Source organism: Vipera ursinii, assembly GCF_947247035.1.
Source record: "Vipera ursinii genome assembly, chromosome: 2".
Classification (NCBI taxonomy): domain Eukaryota; kingdom Metazoa; phylum Chordata; class Lepidosauria; order Squamata; family Viperidae; genus Vipera; species Vipera ursinii.
This window is the reverse complement of record NC_139513.1, coordinates 54,489,878-54,515,059: the sequence shown is the minus strand read 5'-3', so window position 1 is coordinate 54,515,059 and position 25,182 is coordinate 54,489,878. Positions and strand designations below refer to the sequence as shown.

Here is a 25,182-nt window from a genome sequence, read left to right as displayed (position 1 = left end):
CTTTTCTGAGATACCACAGATGTTAGGCAAATCCATTACACCCAATAGGCATTTTTTTACTGGAAATTGGAAGCACCAGAAAACGGAAAAAAACATCTAAAATCAAATGACCACAGGATGCTGCAAACGGCTGTAAAGGTGAGCCAATTGCCAAGCCCCAAAATGCAAAATGGTGTGGTTGTCATAACTTCAGTTTGGATTGTAAATAACTTTTGTCTGGGTCCATTGTAATTTTGGTCACTAAATTTCTAAATCGAGGACTATCTGTAATTCAAAACGCTACTTAAACCCAGAAATGATCATTTTAACTTATGTTCTAGTTTTAAGGATTTTGTTTGGGTGATAAAACAGAATATTTTACTTATGGCAACCAAGCCTGGAAATGAATTTGTAGCTAAAGCCATTTTATAGCACACCTTTCAATAATCCACTGAGGCTTAGACTATTAGTCTCTGAAACAGCATTCAAGATGCTATTTCATATCTAAAGTTTTAACTGGAGTCTTCTCCAACTGGCAAGTGAAGAATGTGAGGGTATATACGTATGAATGTATTCATGCCCTTTCTCAGGTAACTAGTGACCATGGGAAGTGTGTCAGCAAATGCATCCCAAATAACTGCTGTATTTCAATATATCTAAATACACTTTTTACATTTTCATGTATATATGTATTGTTTTTTATGTTATAAGCCACCCAGTATCACTTTTCATGAGATGGGCAACCATATATATTTGATTAATCAATCAATCATTCAATTAAAGAAAAACCTTACTTATCCCCCTTATATCAGACCTTTGCCTTTCAAAAAAGCCGTTAGATTACAAAAGGATTCATCTCAGATCATCTTAGCTTATCTCTATTAAGAACAATTTAATCAAGAAGTAGCAAAAGGAAACAATTTTATTCTGAAGTTAAGATGCTATTCAATTGAAATAGAAGCAGGTCAGTGATGGACATGTCAATTTTTTATTGCCGGGCAAATAAAAATACCGGGATTTGTGTATAGTGCAGAAAGTTAATGGTATGTTAATACCATCAATTCAAGTACTGGTTTGGCACTCATCTTTTAAAAGTGAGGCAAAAACTACAATATTTTATGCAATCCTTGAAGAATGCTTTATGCACAGTATAGATAATTTTGCTTCAACCACAAAGAATAAATTCAACCTCTCTAATATGGCTATTGGAGATCAAGTCATTGACTTGGATCAAAGCAATTGCATTTGAAAAATTGTTCCACAATTTGTAAATTTCAAATGGGTGGGGGTGAGATAGTTTCAGTAATGCACACAATCTATCCAAAGGTTCTGATCTGACATTTCAAATCACTTCAGTTTGATGCTTTGCTGCTCCAGTTCTGAAATTGAATGAAAACTTTATCCCTTTAGTACATGGGATAAAATGGATAGGAAGGGATGGATAAAAATGCAATATAAATTTAATATTTACTTCTGAGTTACATTTAAAAAGACCTATATTTCATGAAGTTAAAGACTGATTTATAAGTATTTGAAAAGAAGTACTAAAAAAGAAAGTCTTACAAAGTCAGATTTGCAATTGATCCATAACACATCTTTTTCCTTGAGCTTTGCCTGCTAGAAGACCACATAAATGAATCACACTACAGCACTGTAAGGCACTGCATGTTTTTCACTTGTTTTGGAATAAAAAATACCCCAAAATATATCCACGTTACAGCAGCCTATTAACTGAAGAACCCATTCCAGCAAAGCTGGCTTGGGAGACCTTATCAGTTAGATTTTTTCAGTACAGTATCTATTAATTCCCATCTGTATCTGCTCTTGAGTAGACCCTATGCTTTTCCCCAGTTTTACTGCATTACACTCAGCTTCTTCCATGCCATTGATGTTCACATTTTCTTGGCACTGGGATTTTCCGTTGGACAAATTGCTGGGTAAAATGACAGAACTGCCAGAGGTTTGGCAATTTCAATACTAGTTTCTGACCTGATATAGCGTGGTGTTTTTGGCAAGGCATAAATTTCTACATTTACCAAGAAAGAAAACTGGACACTAATCCGGTCCCTAATCTGGCTCTCTTTTCAAGGGCCAACATGACCAGTAATTCTATCCGCATGCTTCTCATTATACCAGGTATTTTAATTTGGTCTATACAATACACAAATCGCCTTACAACCACTGATATATTCCAAACAGATGTCAAGCCTTCAAGGAATTTTACAAGGAGTCGATAACCCTTAAAAACTTTATGGCTACTAGTCCTATTTAGTAGGTGATACCCTGAAAGCAAGCAATGGCTATCTGGTCTCTAAAGAAGCACCATCATTGCAGCTTAGAAGAACGTATGAAACTATCTGGAGATAAAGGGAGTCCCTTAGGTGGACAAGAATTTGCATGGCTTGTAAGTCACTATTCCAGACAATAAGCATTTGGAACAATATGCAGGTCCTACCGTACCTGGCTTCAATATACTCATCAAGCAGGAGATTTAACAGTTTCACATCGTACCTCCTAGCTTAGAATTTATTTTGATCTCATGGCAAATAAAACTTGTTAGGAGTACAGTAACTTCCAAGAGAAATACTGCATTCAACACTTGTCAAGAGATAAAAATAATACAAGACAAACTATAAGCAGGTTTCCTCTGTGGCACTGTTGGCTGCCTCTGTTCAGCACAACATTGCAAGACATGACCTTAATTCTTCTTGTAGAGCAACATGACCTGAGATTTCTACCAATAGTCTATTATCATCCCAGGCAGAAGTAAAGAAACAGTCAAAAGGCAGCACTGAAAACACAGACTGTGCTTGACTAGACATCTGTGTGCTCTAAGTGTGGTTTCCTAGGGTGAAGAAGTCATGTATGTGCTTATCAAAAGAACACACACACACCCCAACCTGAAAGAATGGATAATTTGGGAGATGATTTTTGAGGAGGGGGGAATTTCCACACACCCCCGCCCCGCCCCCAACTCCAGGGAAAGAGACAAATATCACGCTGCAACAAATACCTGTCCGCTCTTCATTTAAATAATGAACCCGGAAAACCTTCAAGGAATTTAGGGACAAGACTGTGCAGTTTGAAGTAGGGAGAAAAGGCTCTCAGATTAAACCGATTTAGAGAATTGCTTCAAACAATAACAAAGAACAGAAGATCTTTTTTTTCTAAAAATGTTTTTTTTTACACGTTTTCCAGCTATTTATAAAACAGCAACTAAACACCAATAAAGTCTGAACCGAAGGAATGTGCTTCAGGGAAAAAAAAATTCACACATTTAAAAGAAGTGTTTCTATTAGTGCCGTATGCCCGTGTCTTTTTGTGTAATTGTTAATCTCTTTCACCTGATTTTTTTTAAAAAAAACTTAAAAACACTCTTTGCCAGTCCCTAGGTCCATGACTCGGTATTGCGTTTAGAAGAGAAGTGCTCCCATGCTGCCAACTTCACTCTGCTCTTTTACAAAGATCTCAAAGTATTGGTAAATGATGGTGACAGCCAACAGGATTCCTGTGCCCGATCCTATTGCCCCAAGGAAGTCTGCCAGCACAGACAGGGCACCAATGCAGAGGCCACCAAAAGCGGCGGCTGTTGGAATGTATCTGAAAAAGGAGGAACAACAAAATACAAGTCAGGCCAAAAGATTTAAGGGAAATTGTCTAGTCTAGTGGCACAGCGACTGCAGAAAATACTTAGTCCTCAATAGAGCCTTGGTGGAGCAGGGGGCTAATGCCTCCTTAAGTAACACCAGCTGCCTGCAATTAGTGCAGGTTCGCATCCCACCAGGCTCAAGGTTGACTCAGCCTTCCATCCTTCCGAGGTAAGTAAAATGAGGACCCAGATTATTGGGGGCAATTAAGCTGACTTTGTAATAATGCCGCTTGTGTGTGTGTGTGAAAGCCCTAATAAGCAGGCATATACATAGAATGAAGGCTACTGCTAAGCTTGTAAGCCGCCCTGAGTCTTCGGAGAAGGGCGGGATATAAATGGAATTAAAATAAATAAATAAATAAGAGTCTGCCCTTTACGCTCTTACGCCCCTGCAGTCATTATGCACGGTGCCCATGTGACTGCCTTGCTCAACAACCGCTACCTCAGTCCTCTCCTTAGGTGGGTTTGTAAGAGTTTTATTCTTGACACTGTGTAGGTCAGAGGTCCCCAACCTTTTTGGTTCCGTAGACAGGGGGCTGTGGAAGGGGGAGAAGAGGGGATAATTTCATGCATGCAACCTAATTTCACGCTCTGCGCGCTCGCCCACCGTGTGTGTGGCCGGTGGGTTGGGGACCTCTGATATTAAGTTGTTAAATAAATTTCTCTGTCACATACATGAAGGAAATTATTTGCTTATTTTAAGAAGCAAGAATCAGTAGAAGAAAAAAAAAGCCCTTTTCAAATAAGCAAATGATGAGGTTTATTTCCTTTGCCTTCCCGAATATAAAGCAAGCATTCTCAGGAATCTTACAGGGAATTTCAGTAACAAGGATAGAGCACAAGGGCATTAAATCTTCAACGTAATTTATTTCCAGTTCTGCTTCTCTGAAGCAAAAAAAAGCTCAAATGGCAATACAGATTACAAAAATGCTACAGGTTTATAACTCACCTGTTGAGTTCATGAACCATGGAGGTTTCTCTGTGACCCCTCATAACCATCTGTTGCTCTTTCAGTTGTTTAGCGACCTGTATTCCAAAATAAGTTTTTTAAAAAACATTTCGTGAAAGAGAATCAGTATGTTCGGTTGCTATAAAAATGTAAGAATCTTAGTAGTCCTTAAAATCAGAAATACTACGAGGGATAGAGCAACTGAACAGAAAAAAAGATATAACTTACTAAGGCATATTGCCATCTACTCAAGTAACCCCAGAGAATAATTTCTAGAAATAAAGGAGTTATAAACATTTATAAACTCATACATGAAAGAGACTCTGGTCTCCTGAACAGAATAAATAGCTATAGAATGAGCATAGCCAGGAATTTATTTCAGCCAAGATTTTGAGTGTGGGATTTATGCTATTTACTTACATCTTTTGCAGACGAGCCGGACACTTCAATCCAGGTTTTAGAGAAAAAAGCACAGGAACCCAACATAAACACAATATAAACAACTGCATGAACAGGATCGTCCAAAACTGATGAAAAAGACTCAGGGGGCGACAAGTAATAACAAAGGCCACCAACAGGATATGAACGGGCAGGACCTCCAGTCGATGTATCCTGCAGTGAAAATAAGATTGCTTTCAGCAAAATTGCTTTCTCAACTCAATAGGTAGTACACAATTGCTAGCAACCAATCTAGTCATGTTAGCAATATTTATGTATAATAGTCACGACTCTTTTGTTGCATTGCAAAGATGTCAGCATGCATTGTAAGCATGATATAATAAAATAATGCTAAAGCTAATACCAGAAGACAATACAAATGAACTGGTAATAAGACAAAACATTAAGTAAGGTTCAGAATGAAAGGCCATCTCATCTGTAAGACAAATGGTAAATAAAAATCAGATAGTGTAATTCTGTACGGGTCTACTTAGAAGAAAGGACTAGAGAGTTTATCAAGTTTTTAAAAGCCTGGTACTATGAAACTTTTCTCTGGGGCGCCTTTGCTAGAAGCACTTTTAAGTTCAGAGTTATGGAGAAGAACTTACAAGATACTTACAGACCAAGTACCCAGAAGGCTAACCAATATGTTGCCACTAAAACGAGCAGAGAGCATCTGAGAAATTACGTACAAGTTGGAAACCAATGCAGACTGAAGGATAATGGGAATATTGGAGGTATAGAATAACTTGATTGGATAGGTATTGTACTGGCCACGGTAGCGGGCAGATTTTATAGGGAGGTCCACTCTAAATCCCTGTGGATTGTAAAAAGAAAGAAATTAAAATGTAAATCCAAAGAATTAAAAGTAATTCACAGAAGTGCTTGCCCCAAGCATCAATCAAATCAAGGTAATTTTTAACAAGCAATCTCAAACAACAAAATGTAATGTTTCTCTTTGTTAGCTTATACAGGGAATCCCTCTTTAGCAACCACAATTGGAACCCGCAATTTGATTAAGTGGTCACCAAGTGAAACCAGAACTGTGATAATGATCTTACTTCAGCTGGCAAGAAATATCCAGTTTCAAATTAGCTTTACACCAAGATTAAAAAGATAAAATTTTGCATCTTACAAATTTATGATTTTTTAAACAATGAAATTAACAAAGTTTAACAGTACTGATAAACTGAACAATGCATAAGATTCTGAATCATTAGTATCTACTCAAATTAACACAGTATCACTTTTGATCTACAATACATTTTGCATTTCTCCAATAAACCTTGTGGAAAGATTCATTTCTTCATATTTTGGTGATGTGTTAATAAGCATTTCATCAGAACCTATATGGCCTTAATAAAAAAAACACCTCCCCAGGCCTGAACAGAGTATAAAAATATGTTAAACTGTAAATCATCGTTCTATACTTCTACACACCTGGAAGTAAATGACAACAGCAAAGACAAATATGGTGGAAATCAAGTTCATGAGGTTGGGGAGATTCTGCCGATAGAAGGCTTCCCTGAGAGCTCTAACTTTGTCTGTGCGAGTAGCCAGCAGATGGAACAGGGCGATGATGGCGCCTTCAAACTCCATGCCTTTAAGGAACAGGTGAAGAAATCATTAACTACTGCATGAAAAGCTGTTGATGCTTTACAGTCCTTGCCTTTGAAAGCTGGCGTTTTACATTATCCCGTTTACTCCAATTACTCCTACGATTATTGATTCATTCTCTAAAAATAAAAGATTAAAACCCAACATTTCCTTCTTAGACATATGACTATCAGCATTAATGTAAACACATTGTAAAGCTACCAACGAATACAATTTATTTTATTTATGCCAGATTAAAAGGACAATAAGAAATTAGCTAAAACTGAGAAAACATACAGAAATAGGTTAAGAAACAAAGAAGAAGTAAAATGGCAACAATTTTAAGAAAAAGCAACAAAAGGTTGTAAACTACATGAATCACTGTCTTCTAATTGTTACCGTTATTGTGTAGAATTAGTAATAGTAGAAGTAGTAACAATAACAATGTGTTGGAAATGACCTTGGAGGTCATCTAGTCCAACCCCCTGCTCAGGAAGGAAACCTTATACCATTTCAGGCAAATGGCTGTCCAGTCTCTTCTTAAAAACTTCCAGTGTTGGAGCATTCACCGCTTCTGGAGGCAGGTTGTTCCACTGGTTAATTGTTCTAACTGTCAGGAAGTTTCTCCTTAGTTCTAGGTTGCTTCTCTCCTTGACTAGTTTCCATCCGTTGCTTCTTGTCCTGCTTTCAGGTGCTTTGGAGAATAGCTTGATTCCCTCTTCCTTGTGGCAAACCCTGAGATATTGGAACACTGCTATCATGTCACCCCCTAGTCCAGGCCTGTCAAACTCGCAATGTCACATGACGTCGCACGTCCCCATTGTCAGCAATGGGGTGGGTGCGGTTTCAGCATGACGCATCCGGCCCACGGGCCGGCAGTTTGACATGCCTGCCCTAGTCCTTCTCTTCATTAAGTTGTCTTCCGGGTGAGATTCAAGGTAAAGGTAACGGTGTTTAAAGCCCTCCATGGCATGGGGCCGGAGTACCTCAGGGAACATCTGCTGCCGGCATCAAGCTCCCTGCGCCCTGTGCGTTCCCACAGAGAGGGCCTCCTCAGGGTGCCACCGATCAGAGAATGTCGATTGGTGGCCCCCAGGGGGAGATCCTTCTCTGTGGGCGCTCCGGAGCTGTGGAATCAGCTACCGGTAGAGCTCCGGATGGCGCCCGATCTTCGCTCCTTTCGTCGCGATCTCAAGACATTTTTGTTTGTACAAGCTGGCCTAGCCTGATGGGGATCGGTGGGGTTGTTTTATTCTTGGTCTTTTAATTTTATCTCGGGGTTTTTTAGAATTGTACTTCTATTGTTTTTAATTAGGGCAATTGTTTAATCTCCTTTTAATGTTTGTATTTTCTATTTTATTCTGCCCTGTGAACCGCCCTGAGTCCTCAGGGAGAAGGGCGGTATATAAATGTTATTAAATTAAATTAAATTAAATTAAACTAGTCATACATAATTCTGCAACACTGATAGAAATTTCTCTAAACTAGTCTCTTAGTAGGAAAAGCACATTCTTAATGGAATGTTGTGCTGAACATCTAATAATTGAGGAAATCATTACTAGCTGCTAGATATGATACAAGGGGCATCTCAGAACATGTCTGTTTTTTTATGTCTCTGGGCATATCTAAAAATGTTCTTAATAAAAGTTATTGTAAAAACTCTCCCCCCTCCCATCATCTTCTGAGGTAGAGCATCAATCAGACAGAAATAAAGGGCCCCTCTATAAAGGATTAAAAAAGACCTATAAACCTATTTGGGGATAAATTCCCTGATTGAAGGTGTTTTTTCAGCATTCCTGATCCACATAAAATTGGTCTGCAGCATACAACATAACTATTTTTCTGGAAAAAACCCTGTTTTGTTTTTTAAAAAAATTAAAACATACAATAACAAACTGTGCATATTTTGATTTACTACCATGTCTGAAACTAGCCAGTGTGGTTTGAGGATTTTATGTGAACTAGGCCACGTTTACCTTTTCAATAAACTACTATTAAAACAAACTACAGTTTAATCTGATATATTAAGTCTGCAATATATGCATTGCCAAAGAGTCTCATCTGCACACGTTCTGGGAAAATACCTTTGAAAAAAGCCACTAATGCTAAAGTGTAATATACAAAGTAGTCAGTAAGGAGTCAACATGATTAGCACTGTGCCATATTTACTCAACAGAATGAACTTTCCTTACATGCAAATGTAAATATAACACCTAAAAGTGCATTATAATGTATTTCTTCTTTCTGGGCTACATTTTTTCTTATCTTTCCATAAGCACCTTTAAACATCATCAGTGCAAATGATGAGATGAACTGTTCAGGACCTTCATAGAAGTAGCCATTCTAAAACTTGAATTTAAATTACAGGGGGAAAAATGCTTTGCTGCTTGGTTTTCCATACAAAAGGCAAGCACTCACTTGAAACTCCCTGGGTTTCCTATAGCTATTAGTATTGCTAATAAACCTCCAAATGAGAGATTCAAGCTTTCCCAGTCAATTCTTGCATGAAATGCCAAACAAATGAAATCTACTTGCAATATACACATTTTCACAGAGGTATTCAGGGTTTCAGGCTTCCTTAAAGATACTGTAACATTCCTTATCCTTACTAACTTGCATTTTTTCTTTTTCAGAAGATACTCAACATACTATGCCGCTGAACAAACAGGAAGAGCTTATTTTTTTTTCCTGTTTCCTTCCAAGGGATTGATACATGTCTCATCAAAGAATGATTACCTCGGCCAGTGTTCACTGTAGTTGGGCTGAACGCTTTCCATACAATAGTCTCACAGATATTAGTAGCAATGAAGAGAGAAATGCCAGAGCCAAGACCATAGCCTTTCTGCAGAAGTTCATCCAACAGAAGAACTATCAAACCAGCAACAAAAAGCTACAAGGAGAAACGTATAATATATAAATCACTTAAATTAAAAATTACTAATTACATACAATTCAGAAACAGTTAAACAGGAACAGCAAATTTCTATAAATACTTGTCTGTGGAGATCGCTTAGTAATTCATATGAGGGCAGCCATTTTGGGTACTATGTTTCTGTGGCCAAAGATGTTCCTCAACCAAGTTGATTAATACTCTTACCTTTTCAATAGTTGTTACTGAAAGGGTAAGCATACAGCTGTGAAATAATAATAATAATAATAATAATAATAATAATAATAATAATAATAATAATAATAATAATAATAATTTTATTTGTATACTGCCCTTCTCCCCAAGGACTCAGGGCGGTGAACAGGGCAATAAATACAAGAATACAAAAATTAAGAAAAGATTAAACAAAGTGCCCAATACCTTAAAACAATAAGTTAAAATACATTAAAAGCAATAATAAAACCCAAAACCCATCAGGCCAGGCCGGCTTGTTCAATCAAGTAGGTCTTAAGATCCCGTCGGAAGGAGCGAAGGTCGAGCGCCGTCCGGAGCTCAACCAGTAAACGGTTCCACAAATCCGGTGCACCCACAGAGAAGGACCTCCCCCTGGGGGCCGCCAGACGGCATTCTCTGACCGTTGGCACCCTGAGGAGGTCCTCTCTGTGGGAGCGCACTGGGCGGAGGGAAGTTGATGCCAGCCGCAGGTGCTCCCTAAGGTACATGCACCGGGTCAGGGGCCGCAAGGGTACAACTCGGTCAAGTGCCTCCGTGGCTGCCCTTTCCCAGGCTTCCACTAAGGCATCAGCCGAGCTGTGAGCAAAGGAGGCAGGTGGGGACCCCAGCGTTGCCTGGAACCTCTCAGAGTGCATTAAGCACCTGGGGCGGAACCATCTAGTTGGTTCAACACACCCATGGTGGGGAGTGGCAAAACGGAAGACCAGCCGCAGGAGATGATGATCGGTCCATGACAGGGGCAAAACAATTGGAAAACCCCCACCAAGATCATCTAACCACCATCCAGATAGAAAAACCAAATCAAGGGTGTAAATGTGTAAATCTCTTTAATATACCCAGAAGTGAGAACCTTCCATAATAAATTTCCTGCTTAAGAAGGAAGCCTCCAGGTGACTGTCAAGAACATTTAACATTCTTGCAGAGAAAGGTCTGGGTTAAGCAAGTTTGCAAAAGGGCCCGATTTCAATCTTTAAATTTTAAATATCTATAGATCCTAGGTTTGCATCCAGAAGAGTTTTAATAACTTAAAGGTTACCTGAATGGTGATAAGGAGACAGATTCCTGCTCCCATCTCTGATGGGTCTCCATACATCCCAGTCATTACATAAACAATAGATTGTCCAATAGTAATAATCATGCCAAACACTGGAAAAGAATTACAAGACAAAAAAGTGAATGCAATTTAACATTCCAAATTTTCTGAGAGGTCAATTTATATAGTCCACTGTCTGGATCTGCATGAACTAGAATAAAAATTGTTTTAAATTTCCTGTTCCTTACATTTCTGTGCCCCATTGAAGAGAGCTCTGTCTTTTGGTGTATCCCCAACTTCAATTATTTTGGCACCAGCCAATAACTGCATGATGAGACCAGATGTGACAATGGGAGAAATGCCTAGCTCCATCAGTGTGCCTGTTGGAAATCAAAAACAGAGTGAAAGATAGGATCTACCAATCCTTTTCTGCTCAGACATACACAGATAACTGGCCGTCTCAAGACATTATAAAGATGGGGAAACCATTTAAATTTTCAATGGAACTTCATTCTTTGCCATTTTGCAAAAACAACAATCAGTTATATTATCAAATTAGGAGAAGCTGCTTTAGCAAGGCAAGCTGAAACTACAATTCATTTTGAAGAATGAGTCAGCCTCATCCTCTAGAAATGCATTTCCCAACCTATTGAAGCATAATAATTTGACACAGCTTTTTAAACATACAGAAAATGCTGGTTGTAAAGATTCTGCAAATATGCTAGTATTTCCAGGCAAATCAAAATTTGTAAGAATAATCAAAAGAATTTTGAACATTTTTGAAATCTGAATTTTGAAATGTCCCCATGTAAAAATTTGCATTGCCAATAACAAATAAAAAGTGGGAGCTAATTTAAAGAATCAATAAAATGTTTAAGACGATATATTAACACAAAAACAAATTTGCTTTAAGTGACCTATAGAACCCAGTTAAAATATATGATGAACCAGTATTATACTAGCCTTATCAATGTCCCTCTATGCATGTTTCAAGCATATTGCCCTGCAGAGAAAAGAGTTTACCAGATTATGTGAGCTAAAAGATGCTGATTTTCAGCAGTTCATCAAGTTAAGGGCAGGGGAAAAAGGAAACCATGGCTCTTTTAGCTCTGCTAAGATACCAGTAGCTTCCGATTCTTTCTGTCCTTCAATTCCAGGCAGTCCACTTAGCTATTAATATACAGCACTCTGTGTGCGCATGTAGAGACGTGCCTTCAAGTCAGCATTGGGCAAGAGTGACTGGCCCAATGTCAACCCAGCTGGCTTTTTGCCTAAGACAGACCTAGAATTCACAATCTTATGGTTTCTGTCCTGGCACTTAAATATTATACAAAACTGGCTCTCATATAACATTGAGCTGACACAAAGTAATGGAAATCTCCAATCCTTTTTTACATTTAAATTTTCTCAGCTCCTGTTCCAATGGTAAAATTAGTGAAATAATATATGTGAACCTCTTTAAAATGACCCAAAATATACTACTATCTTCTATATTTGTAATGACAGCATCATTACGGCCAACCTAAAAACCCCATTTTACAACCACAATATCCAAACAAAAATAATGCATGTTTAAGTACTATGATTAAATGGGATATTGATTATTACTGAAGCCAGTGGGAATGCAAAGTGCTTAACTCACTTAAAGGAGAAACCCAGTTTGGTATACGATAGACAGAAATGAAATTTAGCAACAAATAGATTGTTAAAGTGAATTTCAATACCTCTGTTGGAAGCCAGAATTACTCTTATCCAATAAAAGGGATCAGCTGAATCCGATGACATAATACCAAAAAGGGGAATCTGAATTTAAAAAAAAACCAAGCAAAATTATCATAGGCGTGGCTCTCTAGCTTTTGTTTTAAAGAAAGGCTTGAAGTAATAAACAGAAAATACCTGGCAGCAAACCAAAAAGATGAAGAGAGTGATAGCTGTCCATAGCACCTTTTCTTTAAACTGGATCTACAATAAGAGATGAAATTGTGAAAATAATTGTCATTGCCAACATTTGGCTAGAACAAAGCATGAAATTTCCATGTGAAAAACAGCTAATATTGTACACGACTTTCAAGAAGCTCGATTCTTCTTTTCATTGAAAACTCTCCAAAAATGCTAAATGGAAGGCCAAGGGACCAGCCCCCTGCATGAAAATTGCTGTGATATAGGGTTATATCCGTTATAATAATTTGGAGAACATAAATGGAACATGTTTATTAATATATTTAAATTTCCAACATTTCCATGCTGCTTTTACTAAAAACACACACACAGAAAAAAATAACATGAGCAGGACTTTGGTTATAAAAAAGCTTTCCAATTAAAACGATCCTTTAGTTGACCCCAGAGAAATTCCTATATTTGGCCAGTGAGAAATCACAGGTGGAGGCATAGTAATGCTAATATCTATAGGTAAAATGCTATATACTGTAGTAAATGTTATCAAAAGTGATAACCAGCATATTTTCCACCTATACTACTAGGCAAGGACCACTATAAGAACAGTTCTCTGGTGCCTTTCAGGCATGATATTATGGCAAAATGAAAACCAACTAGCCTCATTCATTGGGGGAAAAAAAGAACCATTTACAAACAGCTTGCTGTCCCTCTACTCTTCCAAAAGCAACATTTAATTCTGCCAGTTGGACTAGCAGCCTGGATTGTGGAAATGAGAAAAGTGTATCTTGAATTCTGCCACCAAGCAAATAATAAATCATTTTATTCAACCTAAAAAATAAACATGTTGTATTTCAGTTAATCACACTGCTATCATTTGCCAGATACTCCTTTCTGCCTAGCCATTCAAACCCTATTATGTTCCTTTAAAAAAAAGGTGCTAAAAGGGCCTAGGGCAGTGGTGGCGAACCTTTTAGAGACCGAGTGCCCGCACACAGAAGCCAGCGAGCGCATGGAAGCCTGCCGGCCCCTCTACAGGCGCACTCTGGGGCTCCGCAGCCCATCACCAGCAGTTCAAAGAAGCCGCCTCCGAGATTATTATTATTATTATTAATTTTATTTATATACCGCCCTTTTCCCGAAGGACTCAGGGCGGTGAACAGGGCAGATGTATAAAATACAAAAAATACAAAAGTTAAAAAGAATTAAACATAATGCCCAAGTAAAAACACTAAATACAAATATTAAGAGCAATAAAAAACCCAACCCACCCCCTATCAGGCCAAGCCGGCTTGTTCAAACAAATGCGTTTTCAGATCGCGTCGGAAGGAGCGGAGGTCGGGTGTCATCCGGACCTCAACCGGCAACCGATTCCATAGCTCTGGGGCGCCCACAGAGAAGGACCTCCCCCTGGGGGCCACCAATCAACATTCTCTGATCGGTGGCACCCTGAGGAGGCCCTCTCTGTGGGAACGCACAGGGCGGAGGAAAGTTGATGCCGGCAGCAGGTGATCCCTAAGGTACTCCGGACCCATGCCATGTAGGGCCTTAAACACCATTACCAGTACCTTGAATCTCACTCGGAAGACAACTGGGAGCCAATGCAGCTCACGGAGTAGAGGTGTAACATGGGAGTATCGGGAAACTCCCAACACGACTCTCGCGGCTGCATTCTGTACCAGTTGGAGCCTCCGAGTGGTCCTCAAGGGCAGCCCCATGTAGAGAGCGTTGCAGTAGTCCAAACGAGAGGTCACGAGCGCATGAGTGACCGTACACAGGGGTGGTGGAGATGGATGGTTGGCCGACAGCTGAGGAGGCAATGCAGTGGGTCGTGCCCAGGAAAAGGAGAGTATGAGAGGCCAGGAGGGACGGGATGGGGGGGAGGGAAACCAGCCGTGCCGGGATGCATTCAGCCACGTGGGACCTCGGCGAATTAGGCAGCTGGTTGAAGAGGGACAGTTACCACCTCTGGGGCATGGCGCAGGTGCCCACAGAGAGCTCTGAGTGCTGCCTCTGGCACCCGTGCCATAGGTTTGCCACCACTGGCCTAGGGGTTTAATTGAATAACTTTGAAAAAAACAGAAAAAAGGACAAATATGTCTCTTTCCTATTAACCTTTTATAAATATTTTGGTAAAACTACAATGCTATAGTGCATACATTACCTTCCTTTCTGGTTTTTGAATTTCTGGCAAGATAACGCAGAAGGGCTTGATTACTTCAAGGAATTTAACTGTGAAGAAAATTGAAAAATTAAGCAGACATTCATCAATTAACAAAGATAGGTAAAAGGTAAAGGTTCCCCCGTACATGCGTGCTAGTCGTTTCCAACTCTAGGGGCCAGTGCTCATCTCCGTTTCAAAGCCGAAGAGCCAGCGCTTGTCCAAGGACGTCTCTGTGGTCATGTGGCCATGATTAGACACCAAAGGCGCACGGGACGCTGTTACCTTCCCACCGTAGTGGTCCCTATTTTTCTACTTGCATTTTTTTTACGCTTTCGAACTGCTAGGTTGGCAGAAACTGGGATGAGTAACAGGCGCTCACTCTGTTACGCGGCACTCAGGATTTGACCTGCCAAACTGCCGACCTTCTGATTGACAAGCTCAGCATCCTAACCCACCGAGCCACCGCGTCAAAGATAAGATTCCTCAAAAAGAAAAATCTTAGCTTCTTCAAAATTTACTAATTGCTAATCTATACAGTCATCTATGCAATTATTTATTGGACTAGAAGACCTCCAATGTCCCTTCCCTCTAATTCTATCATCTTGAATAAATGAAATATAGAAAATGATCTGGGCAGATAGACACGTTTAGTCCTATTTTGTACTTGAAGAAAAATAAATGGAAGGTCATGACATCATATACAAATTAAGTAGCTACCTCTGCTATATCTGTGCTCTGAAGTCAAAGACAATGAAAACAAGAAGTAATAACAATGGCGTACCTAATTTGTATTGTCTTTAATTTCCCAACAAGAACAATTTGTAAGAGCACTGTGACTGTTGCTATTGATTTCACCATTACCTGTGATGTTCCACAAATATTAAAACTACAGGACTTCCTTCAAGTCACCTTGTGCTTATCGTTCAAGCAATTACAAATGCAGTGCTGGTAATATGAATCTATATGAGGCAAGCTATTTAACGTTTTTTGGGGTCTGGTTCTAAATAACTTAAAGGAAGTCAGTAAGGAAAAAAAATCAACAAATGCAATTAAACAAAAATTGTAAGAACAAACACATTGATAATATTTAGGACCAATCAACAACTTTAATACTAGCTGTGGTCTAATACATTTGGATGTCTGTTATGAGAAGGATGGGCCAAGAAGTTAACAATTCACATCCACTTAAGCCTGCTCAAATACAACCCACTGGGAGGTGAACTCTAGTTTGTCTCAAAACATTGTCAGAGGGAACTCAGGAAGCACATTTCGTGTGAGATTTAGGTTTTTTGAAACAAGCACAAGACTGACGTCAGTAGTAGATGATCAATCGGGATGGTCATTGTGTCATTTTCTGTGGATAATTGCCTTTTAAGTTTCAACATGTGCAAAAAAGTTACAATCAGATGCAGAAGAAAAGTTGTTCGGTTTGCTACTACAACCAGGTCCAGACACAAGAGCAACCCCACGTCTCTATGTTGTGAAAGCATCCCCCGACAAAGCAGCATATTTTATTTGCGATTACACGAAATATTTCAAAAACTCCTAGAAGAATCTCACGTATAGGCTCCGATTAAAATCCGAACCTAGTGCATTTTCCCGACAAACACTTCCTATTTTGCAAAATAAGGAAACTGTTGTTGTTAGTTGCGAAGTCATGTCCGACCCATCGCGACTCCATGGACAATGTTCCTCCAGGCCTTCCTGTCCTCTACCATCTTCTGGAGTCCATTTAAGCTCACGCCTACTGCTTCAGTGACTCCATCCAGCCACCTCATTCTCTGTCGTCCCCTTCTTCTATTGCCCTCAATCTTTCCCAGCATTAGGCTCTTTTCCAGTGAGTCCTTCCTTCTCATTAGGTGGCCAAAGTATTTGAGTTTCATCTTTAGGATCTGGCCTTCTAAAGAGCAGTCAGGGTTGATCTCCTCCAGGACTGACCGGTTTGATCGCCTTGCAGTCCAAGGGACTCGCAGGAGTCTTCTCCAGCACCATAGTTCAAAGGCTTCAATTCTTTGGCACTCAGCCTTTTTTATGGTCCAACTTTCACTGCCATACATTGCAACTGAGAAGACCGTAGCCTTTTGCACTTTTGTTGACAGGGTGATGTCTCTGCTTTTTAGTGTGCTGTCTAGATTTGCCATGGCTTTCCTTCACTGAGCTTGGTTGTTTTCTTGCAGATATTTCATTGTTGTTGTTAGCTGCGAAGTCGTGTCTGACCCATCGCAACCCCATGGACAAGGTTCCTCCAGGCCTTCCTTTTCTTTACCATCTGCTGGAGTCCATTTAAGCCCACCCCTACTGCTTCAGTGACTCCATCCAGCCACCTCATTCTCTGTCGTCCCCTTCTTCTCTTGCCCTCAACCTTTCCCAGCATAGGCTCTTCTCCAGTGAGTCCTTCCTTCTCATTAGGTGGCCAAAGGATTTCAGTTTTAGCTTCAGGAAACTAGTCTCTGACAACTGTTTGACCTATTGATGGACGAACCACTTAAGAGGCTCAGCTGAACTATTTTTTTGAACACTGGCCGTTAGCGCTGTCTCGGGATTTTTAAATTTCATCAAGAAATGACCCCGACACCATCTGTCTGGCCAAAAAGCCCTTCCCAAAGCTCTGCTGACGCCCCCGCCCCCCCCGTCCTAGAAGTCCGAGAGCCTAGCGGGCGCAACATGGCGACCACCATTCAGAGTGGTGATCCTGCAGCTCCACAGACTGTCCCCAGACCACTGTCTTCCCGCATCTCCAGGCAGGACACCCGTCACCTCCAAGCCGCCATTTCGACTTTCACCCTCAACTTCCCCACCCCGTAACTGGTCGTCCCCTCCCTGCAGCAGCTTCTCCGTTCCTCCTCGAGGCTAGCTCGACGAACGGCCGGCTCCTTCCCTCCCTCGCCCGCCCGCTACTCCGCGCCACGACCGGCTCTGGCAAGCGCCCACATCGCCGTCCGGCGATACTCACTCCCCATCTCGGCGCTCTCGACGCGGAAAAGGAAGGGCCGAGCGGCGGCAGAAACTCCAATTCTCCCCTCAGAGAGACACGTCAGTTGAATGGAAGCCCCACCCTCCGGCGTCCTTCCGGTTCCTGCCACGCACTGGTAACCGCCGGCAAAAGCCCTGTTCCTCCGCGCGCAAGCGCACTAAGGCTTTTGAAAGACCGACCTGCTGCATATGCTTTTCTCTAGGTCTAGGACAGGGGTAGGCAACCTCGGCTCTTTTATGACTCATGGACTTCAACTCCCAGAATTCCTGAGCCAGCCATGCTTGGCTGGCTCAGGAATTCTGGGAGTTGAAGTCCATGAGTCATAAAAGAGCCGAGGTTGCCTACCCCTGCTTCTAGGACTACAATTCCCAAAGCCCTTTTGAGGAGGGGAAAGGCTCTCTTGGGAAAATGGTCCGGCGATTTCAAGTTCGTAATTACGGGATCTAAAGGAATACTTTCCCCCTTGGTCGCGCTTTATACCGCCAGCCAAGAAGTAAAAAGTGGTTTGCTTCCTGGTCGCCAGCGTGGCTTGAAAAGGGTTTTGTGTTTTGTGTTTTTTCTGCAGCTTTCGGGGGGTGGGGGCGGGTCTACGAAGAGTAACTTGCCACGTGTTATTCACAGTCAGAATTTTTGTGTGTGAAGTTACAAACAAAATGAAACAGATAGATAAGCAAGTGTTTTACAGACTATGCAGCTAATTCAAAATACTGAAAAGTGTAAGGTAGACAATCAGATCTGCAAGAATTGGAATTATTCTGTTGGAATTGTTCAGCGCTTTCTGGAAGGGCTGGTGGGCAGAAAGCCAGATTTCCTCCTAGTCCTTCAACAGAACTTTGCCAGGCAATGCTGCACATTTTTGAACGCCCTGCCTATTCCACAGGATTTAATGGGTAAATCAGATGCCACGTGATTTTTGTATTTTGAGCAACAGCATCCTCGCAGAGAAAATTGAAAAAATTGAAAGAAATAAAACCTTAAAGCCAAGGGTCAACATACAGAGGCAGAAACTTAGTGGCCCAGTGTATACATCACACTAAGCCATATTTTCTAACCATAGTTTTTGAACTCTGCATACAGTACATTACATAAAACCAAAGTGAATGACATTAGACTGGTTAATACAGTTCATTAAACTAAAATGCGATTACCCTTTCTATGTCTTACCATGTATGAAGTTAGTTATTCTGATTTGTTGGCTTAGTTTATGCAAACCTGTCTGGGGAATTCTGAGAGATGAAATCCAAAAACCTAAAGTTGCGGAGATTGGACACTGCTGGTCTAGATGTGTTGTCCCCCAAACCGGACCTTAGCTTGATGTCGAAACCAATTGACCACCAAACATAAGGGGTGAAAAAAACACTTTTATTTTGGTACCAAGATATAAGGGCCCTGGTTTTGAAAGCTGCCAAGGTCTTGATTACAGTTTTACAGCAATTTTTATAGTCAAAGGTGAAGTACATAAACCCCTTTGTCCTCCCCCGCATAATACATGCATAACATATAATATTGGTTACCTGGATTGCAGCTCACTAAGCAGGGGTCCCCAATCTGTGGGTCGTGGCCTGGCCACCAGGCTGCAGGACAGGGTGGCTAGTGACTCTCTCACTTGTGCTAGTGCAGTGACAGCGGGGTGTGAAAACAGGACACTGCACCATGGGGTGGAGAAATGGGCTGCCGCCACGCCACAGGGCATAAAAACGGGCTGCCGCCATACTGCACAGCACAAAAATGGATGCTACCGTGCTGCAAAAATGCGATGCCGCCCTGCTGTGGGGGCCAAAAACAGGCCACCACCACACCACGTAAAAATGGAAGCCACCACACCATGGGTGCAAAAATGGGTGCTGATGCTGTGTCTCAGGGCGTGAAAATGGGCCATCGCCACACCACAGGGCGCAAAAACGTGGCACTGCTGTGCCACGGGACACAAAAGAGGCCACCGCTCTGCAAGGCACAAAAATGGGCCACCACCATGCTGCAAGGTGCAAATATGGCTGCCGCCACAGCACAGGGTGCAGAAATGAGGTGCTGCATTACACAAGAACAGGGCAGGGCGAGTATCATGCAGGCGCTAGCCCCACCCCATTTATGGCACACGTTCTCGCGGCCCTGTGCGCATGTGCATGCATATGTGTAAAATGCTTCCCCCTCCCTTTGCTCTGGTCCATCAACCGAGAAAGGTTGGTGACCTTTGCCCTAAAGCCTCCTCGCTTGCTATGTAAAATAGCTAAATGTTACATCACCTGTTGCCCACCTCAGGTCTTGGGTATCTTGAAAAGTTTCTAGTTTCCTGTTCCATTTATGTGGTTTTGGGCATTCTTGTAAGTAAGCTATTCATGTACCCAACATCCTGGCTAAGTGGTTTCTGACAGGTGAGTCTGTCTCGCTTCATTGCTCTTGCAGCCCCCTTCTTCCCACTGCAGCCCCCCTCACAATGCTGTCAAGTATGTCAACTGTTAGCAAGCTTGTATTGTAAATCCCCTAGTAAGAAGAAAGAAATAAAAGTTGTTGCTTAAGAGTAAATGTTTCTCTCAGAATTCATCTTCCTCACTCTCATGTTCATCACATCCACACCTGGGTCCTATCTCCACATATGATCCTTCTTCTGATCCCCAGGGTCTCATCTGTATGTATATTCTTTCATCAGATCCTTCAGAAAGCATACTTTGTTTCAACCATATTTATTGGATAAGCTATCATATGTTCGTATTTTGCCAAACTATAATGTTTTGTTGGCTTAGTGCACTGTATGAATCCAGTTTGTAGACATGGTTAAATTAACTTGGTACATATGAATTCTGAGGATCAAAAGCTGAGAGCAAATAGATTACTGATGCTGGTCATAGGGTGATGTCCTGAGTAGGACATCAGATCGGTTCTGTATTTGTGGAAAATAAAAGCACTGATTCTTCCTAAGATAATTACAATTGTGCAAGAATGCAGAAACGCCCTTGAAAAACTCTAGGTAATCCTCTTGTGTTTTAACTGTTACAGCAAATAGTCAAGTAGTCCTTGACTTACCACCTTTCATTTAGTGACCATTTCAGTGCTTACACACACAACTATGGTTTAATGGGTTTATTAATATTCCCCAGCAATTCCCTTCAGCCAAACCCCAGAACTGTCCCAATTAAGTCCAGCCACAAGCAGATCAATGTTAGTCCACAGAGCAATGGCCAATGAGTCCACAAGGCACTTGAAAGTTTCCCAATCAAAATAAATCCTCCAGGTAAAATTAAATCCATAACACAAGAGGGTTCACAAGACAAGATCCAAGACGTGTCAATCCAAAGCGAGGCAGGAATCAGAACAAGAAAACACAATTAGAAAATGAACATACTGTTCCCAACATTACCTCCATCTGTTTGCTGCGTTAAATAGCCAGTTTCCGGTGCAGCCCATCAAGAAGGGCAAGGCTTTCTCCTTATGAGTAATCTGGCTGACCTTCGCTGCTCCTGCCTTTTCTCTGCACAGCCAAATCACTCTCAGATAGCTGCTTGGGAGCCATTGACCAACTATCCTCCAGACGTGCCAGGAACTGGTTCATCCTCCCCCAACAGATATCTGAAGAGGTAACTGGGGAAGCGTCCAGAGGAGTCATCACACTTGGCAATTGGCATGGATTTATGATGGTTCTAAATCACATGATCACTATTTGTGATTTTCTGAGCCAGATTCCAACAAGTAAAATCAACTGAGAAAGCTGCATTCACTTAGCAACTGTGTGATTCAATTAACAACTGTGGTGATTTGCTTAGTGATCACAGCAAAAAAGATGATAAAATCAGGCGCGATTCATTTAACAATTGACTTGCATAGTGATGCACCTCCAGTCCCAATTATGGTTATAAGCTGAGGACTACGTGTATTGCTTGTGTTTTACCCCTTTCCCATCCAAAACGTTGTACTGTATGTAAAGGAGCAACCTGGGGAGCTCCATACCTCCAGGCTGTGATCCTGTAAAGGTTAAGTGTTTGTGTTGAAGCTGAATGCTAGCCTTTGTCAACAAAAACCTTGCCATGTGCAAGGATCACTATTTACTCTGTGTGTAGAAAGCAGAAGAGAGGAATAGAGCAGACATGTCAAACACAAGGCCCGGGGGCCGGATCCGGCCCGCGAAGTGATTTCATGTGGCCCGCGAAGCCATCCTGGAAACAGTGAGGGAACGGCCCCCGCTGCCTTGGCCCTGGCCCAGAGACCCTCCTTCTGCCAGAGACCCCCAGATCTGTCCCACTCCTGCCCAGGCCCCCATAGGCACCCTTGATGCGAACGATGTAGAGCTGGCCCACCCAGTAGGCCATACGCACTCTAGCCACACCCACCCAGTAGGCCACGCCCACCCTGGCCACACCCACCCGGCCCCCTGAGGGCAACCGCAATGCTGATGCGGCCCTCAATGAAACTGAGTTTGACACCCCTGGAATAGAGGGACAATTCAAGCAACAATATTTGAAAGACATATAGAGCAAATGCAGTGCTAAAGAGATGGGAGTAATCACAGCAGCTATGCATTGCCACCAGATTATTACTTATTAGATTTTATGACAGTTTACAATTAAAAGACAAAATCAAAATAACCAAATGACACCAGAAGTATTACAGATGTAATGACACGGTCAGTATTTAAATGTATTCAACAACTGGGCTTTTAGGGCTTTGTTAAAAATGAAAAGGTGGAGTCTCTCAAGAACTAGGGCATCTACAGAGAAGTTTCAATCATGAGTTGCCTTTCCCTTCCTTGTCCATTTGACATCTTGCAGCCCTAGCTGAGATAGGATTCATAGCAATTGCCTGATGTTTTCATCTCTTTTTTTAATTTTTTTTATTGCTTTTACATAAACATATATTTAAACAAAAAAATACATACCTTGGAGAGCACCTGCGGCTGGCGTCAACTTCCCTCCGCTCAGTACGCTCCCACAGAGAGGGCCTCCTCAGGGTGCCACCAGTCAAAGAATGCCGACTGGTGGCCCCCAGGGGGAGGGCGTTCTCTGTGGGCGCACCGGATTTATGGAACCATCTTCCGGTCGAGCTCCGCATGGCGCCTGATCTCCGCTCCTTCCGGCGCGATCTTAAAACCCACCTTTTTGAACAAGCCGGCCTGACCTGATGGGATGGGGTTGGGTTTTATAAATTAACTTAACTTTTAATTTGTACTAATTTATTACGGGCACCATTGTTTAATTACTGTTAATAATTTTTAATTTTTGTATCTTGTTTTTACTATGTATTGCCCTGTTCACCACCCTGAGTCCTTCGGGAGAAGGGCGGTATACAAATTAAATTAATAATAATAATAATAATATAAAAAACAAGACATGACATAAACAATACAATCAACAACAAAAATACAAAAAGAATACTTAACTTCCATTATTCCTAATCTTTCTAATCATTTTCAGGTGACTTCCTCGAATCCCCCCTATCTGCGTTTCTTCGTTAATCCTCATTAGCAATTTCTATTTCATAATTTTAAATCATATTTAATATCTACCTATATTTAATTTCTTATCATTTAACAATCATTATTTCATGTTATCCTTCATACTAAAACATTAAATTCTAAAACTACAACCTATAAACACCTCCAAGTCCATTTCAAACTACCGGTAGTTGGTATAGCAATATTTCTTCAAATAATCCTTGAATTTTTTCCAATCTTCTTCCACCGACTCTTCTCCCTGGTCACGGATTTTCCCTGTCAGTTCAGCGAGTTCCATATAGTCCATCATTTTCATCTGCCATTCTTCCACCGTTGGTATTTCTTGTGTCTTCCAATTCTTAGCTATCAAAATTCTCGCCGCTGTTGTGGCATACAAAAAGAAAGTAACATCTTTTTGGGGAATTTCTTTTCCGACTATACCCAATAAGAAGGCTTCTGGTTTCTTAATAAATGTATTTTTCAATACTTTCTTTAATTCATTATAAATCTTTTCCCAGAAGTCTTTTACTATGGGGCAAGTCCACCACATGTGGTAAAAGGTTCCTTCTATAATAAATTTCCAGCATTTATTATCATATGTATGATAAATTTTAGCAAGTTTAACCGGTGTTAAATACCACCTATACATCATCTTCATCATATTTTCTTTCAAAACATTACATGCTGTGAACTTAATAACCTTTTCCCACATCCTCTCCCAGTCCTCCATCATAATGTTATGCCCCACATCATTAGCCCAATCAATCATCACTGATTTCACTTGTTCATCTTCTGTGTGCCACTCCAGCAATAAACTATACATCTTGGAAAGATTCTTTAATTTTGTATCTATCAGTAACGTTTCCAATTTGGATTTCTCTATTTGAAAACCTCTTTTTTTATCCATTTTATACACTTCATTCATTTGGTAATATTGAAACCAATCATCAACATTATCTTTCAACTGCTCATATGTTTTTATCTTAAATTGGTCTCCAATTTCATCTCCCATTCTTCTTCAGTGGGAGCCAGCTTGATCCTTCTGAGAGGCTCAGAAGCAGAGGACTTGGTAAATCGATAAATCTTGTGTATGAAGAGGGATTTCATTGTATACTTTTCCTCCATTAATAGATGCAGTGGTGTTGGAGATGATCCCTAAAAGGAACAACCAGTTTTCAGAGTCAAGGATGCGTAGAATAGTTTTAACAATTAAGAGAACTGGAGGATGAAAAAGTCAATAAACATAGAAAATAGCACTCTTCGATTTCAATAATAACCCTATCAGAGTTTCCTTGAACCACAAGATGAGCAGCATATAAATTTCATAAATAAGATATAAATAATGCTATTGTACTACAATAACAAAAAATGAACAGTTGAAGTGAAAGCCTCATCAGGTCATGGCTTACTGAAGATAACAAGCAATATTTGTTGTTTCTTAAGAACATATAGAATATGTTGTCATGTGCTGTCCAATATCCGAAGGAAGGGAGTGTACATCAGGTACTGACTGAATGGGTCTTTCTTTGACCTTCACTGTTTGAACACATGGATACAGTGCCCCCATATGGTCATTCAAAAAATTCTTTTTGCTAATAACGGTGCACTCCTTGTGCACAAAGACACAAGGACAATTGACCCTGAACAAATTCTCCATTGATACTATGCTCTACGGCATCACCTTCAGCCTGAACAAGACTGAAGTACTTTACCAACCTCTGCCAGATACCCAGGTCCATAGAACCAAAAACCTCTGTTAACAACACCCAACTGACAAATGTAAACAGCTTCAAATACTTGGGATGCATCATCTTAACTGATGGGTCTTTGGACAAAGAAATTGACTCCAGAATCAGCAAGGCCACCCAGGCACTGGGACGGCTGTGTACTAGAGAGCTCAATCAACATCCATATCTCCACAAAGCTGAAACTCTACACAGCTGGGACTTGGATTACATCCC

General features: G+C 40.9%; 1 protein-coding gene and 1 long non-coding RNA gene across 2 annotated transcripts in view; one reads left to right on the top strand and one right to left on the bottom strand.

Moving 5' to 3' along the window:
* The window catches only part of LOC310635416, a 790,193-nt gene that overhangs the window by 708,976 nt on the left and 56,035 nt on the right, over positions 1-25,182 (top strand). The window lies entirely within an intron of this gene.
* SEC61A1 (SEC61 translocon subunit alpha 1) lies at positions 1,422-17,891 on the bottom strand. Its single transcript, XM_083352919.1, has 12 exons — positions 17,779-17,891; positions 14,826-14,893; positions 12,665-12,730; positions 12,493-12,571; positions 11,017-11,148; positions 10,772-10,881; positions 9,348-9,501; positions 6,456-6,616; positions 5,635-5,832; positions 4,998-5,189; positions 4,578-4,654; positions 1,422-3,579 (listed from the first exon to the last, which is right to left on the bottom strand). Exons 1-12 carry the CDS (start codon positions 17,783-17,785, stop codon positions 3,393-3,395), a joined length of 1,431 nt encoding a protein of 476 aa, XP_083209045.1. The 5' UTR covers positions 17,786-17,891; the 3' UTR covers positions 1,422-3,392.

Coding starts and splice junctions, on each gene's coding strand:
- SEC61A1 (XM_083352919.1), bottom strand. Junction 6,617..9,347: donor TACAGTGAACACTGGCCGAG/GTAATCATTCTT, acceptor TGTTCCTTAAAG/GCATGGAGTTTGAAGGCGCC. Junction 5,833..6,455: donor CTGTTGTCATTTACTTCCAG/GTGTGTAGAAGT, acceptor TACAATCCACAG/GGATTTAGAGTGGACCTCCC.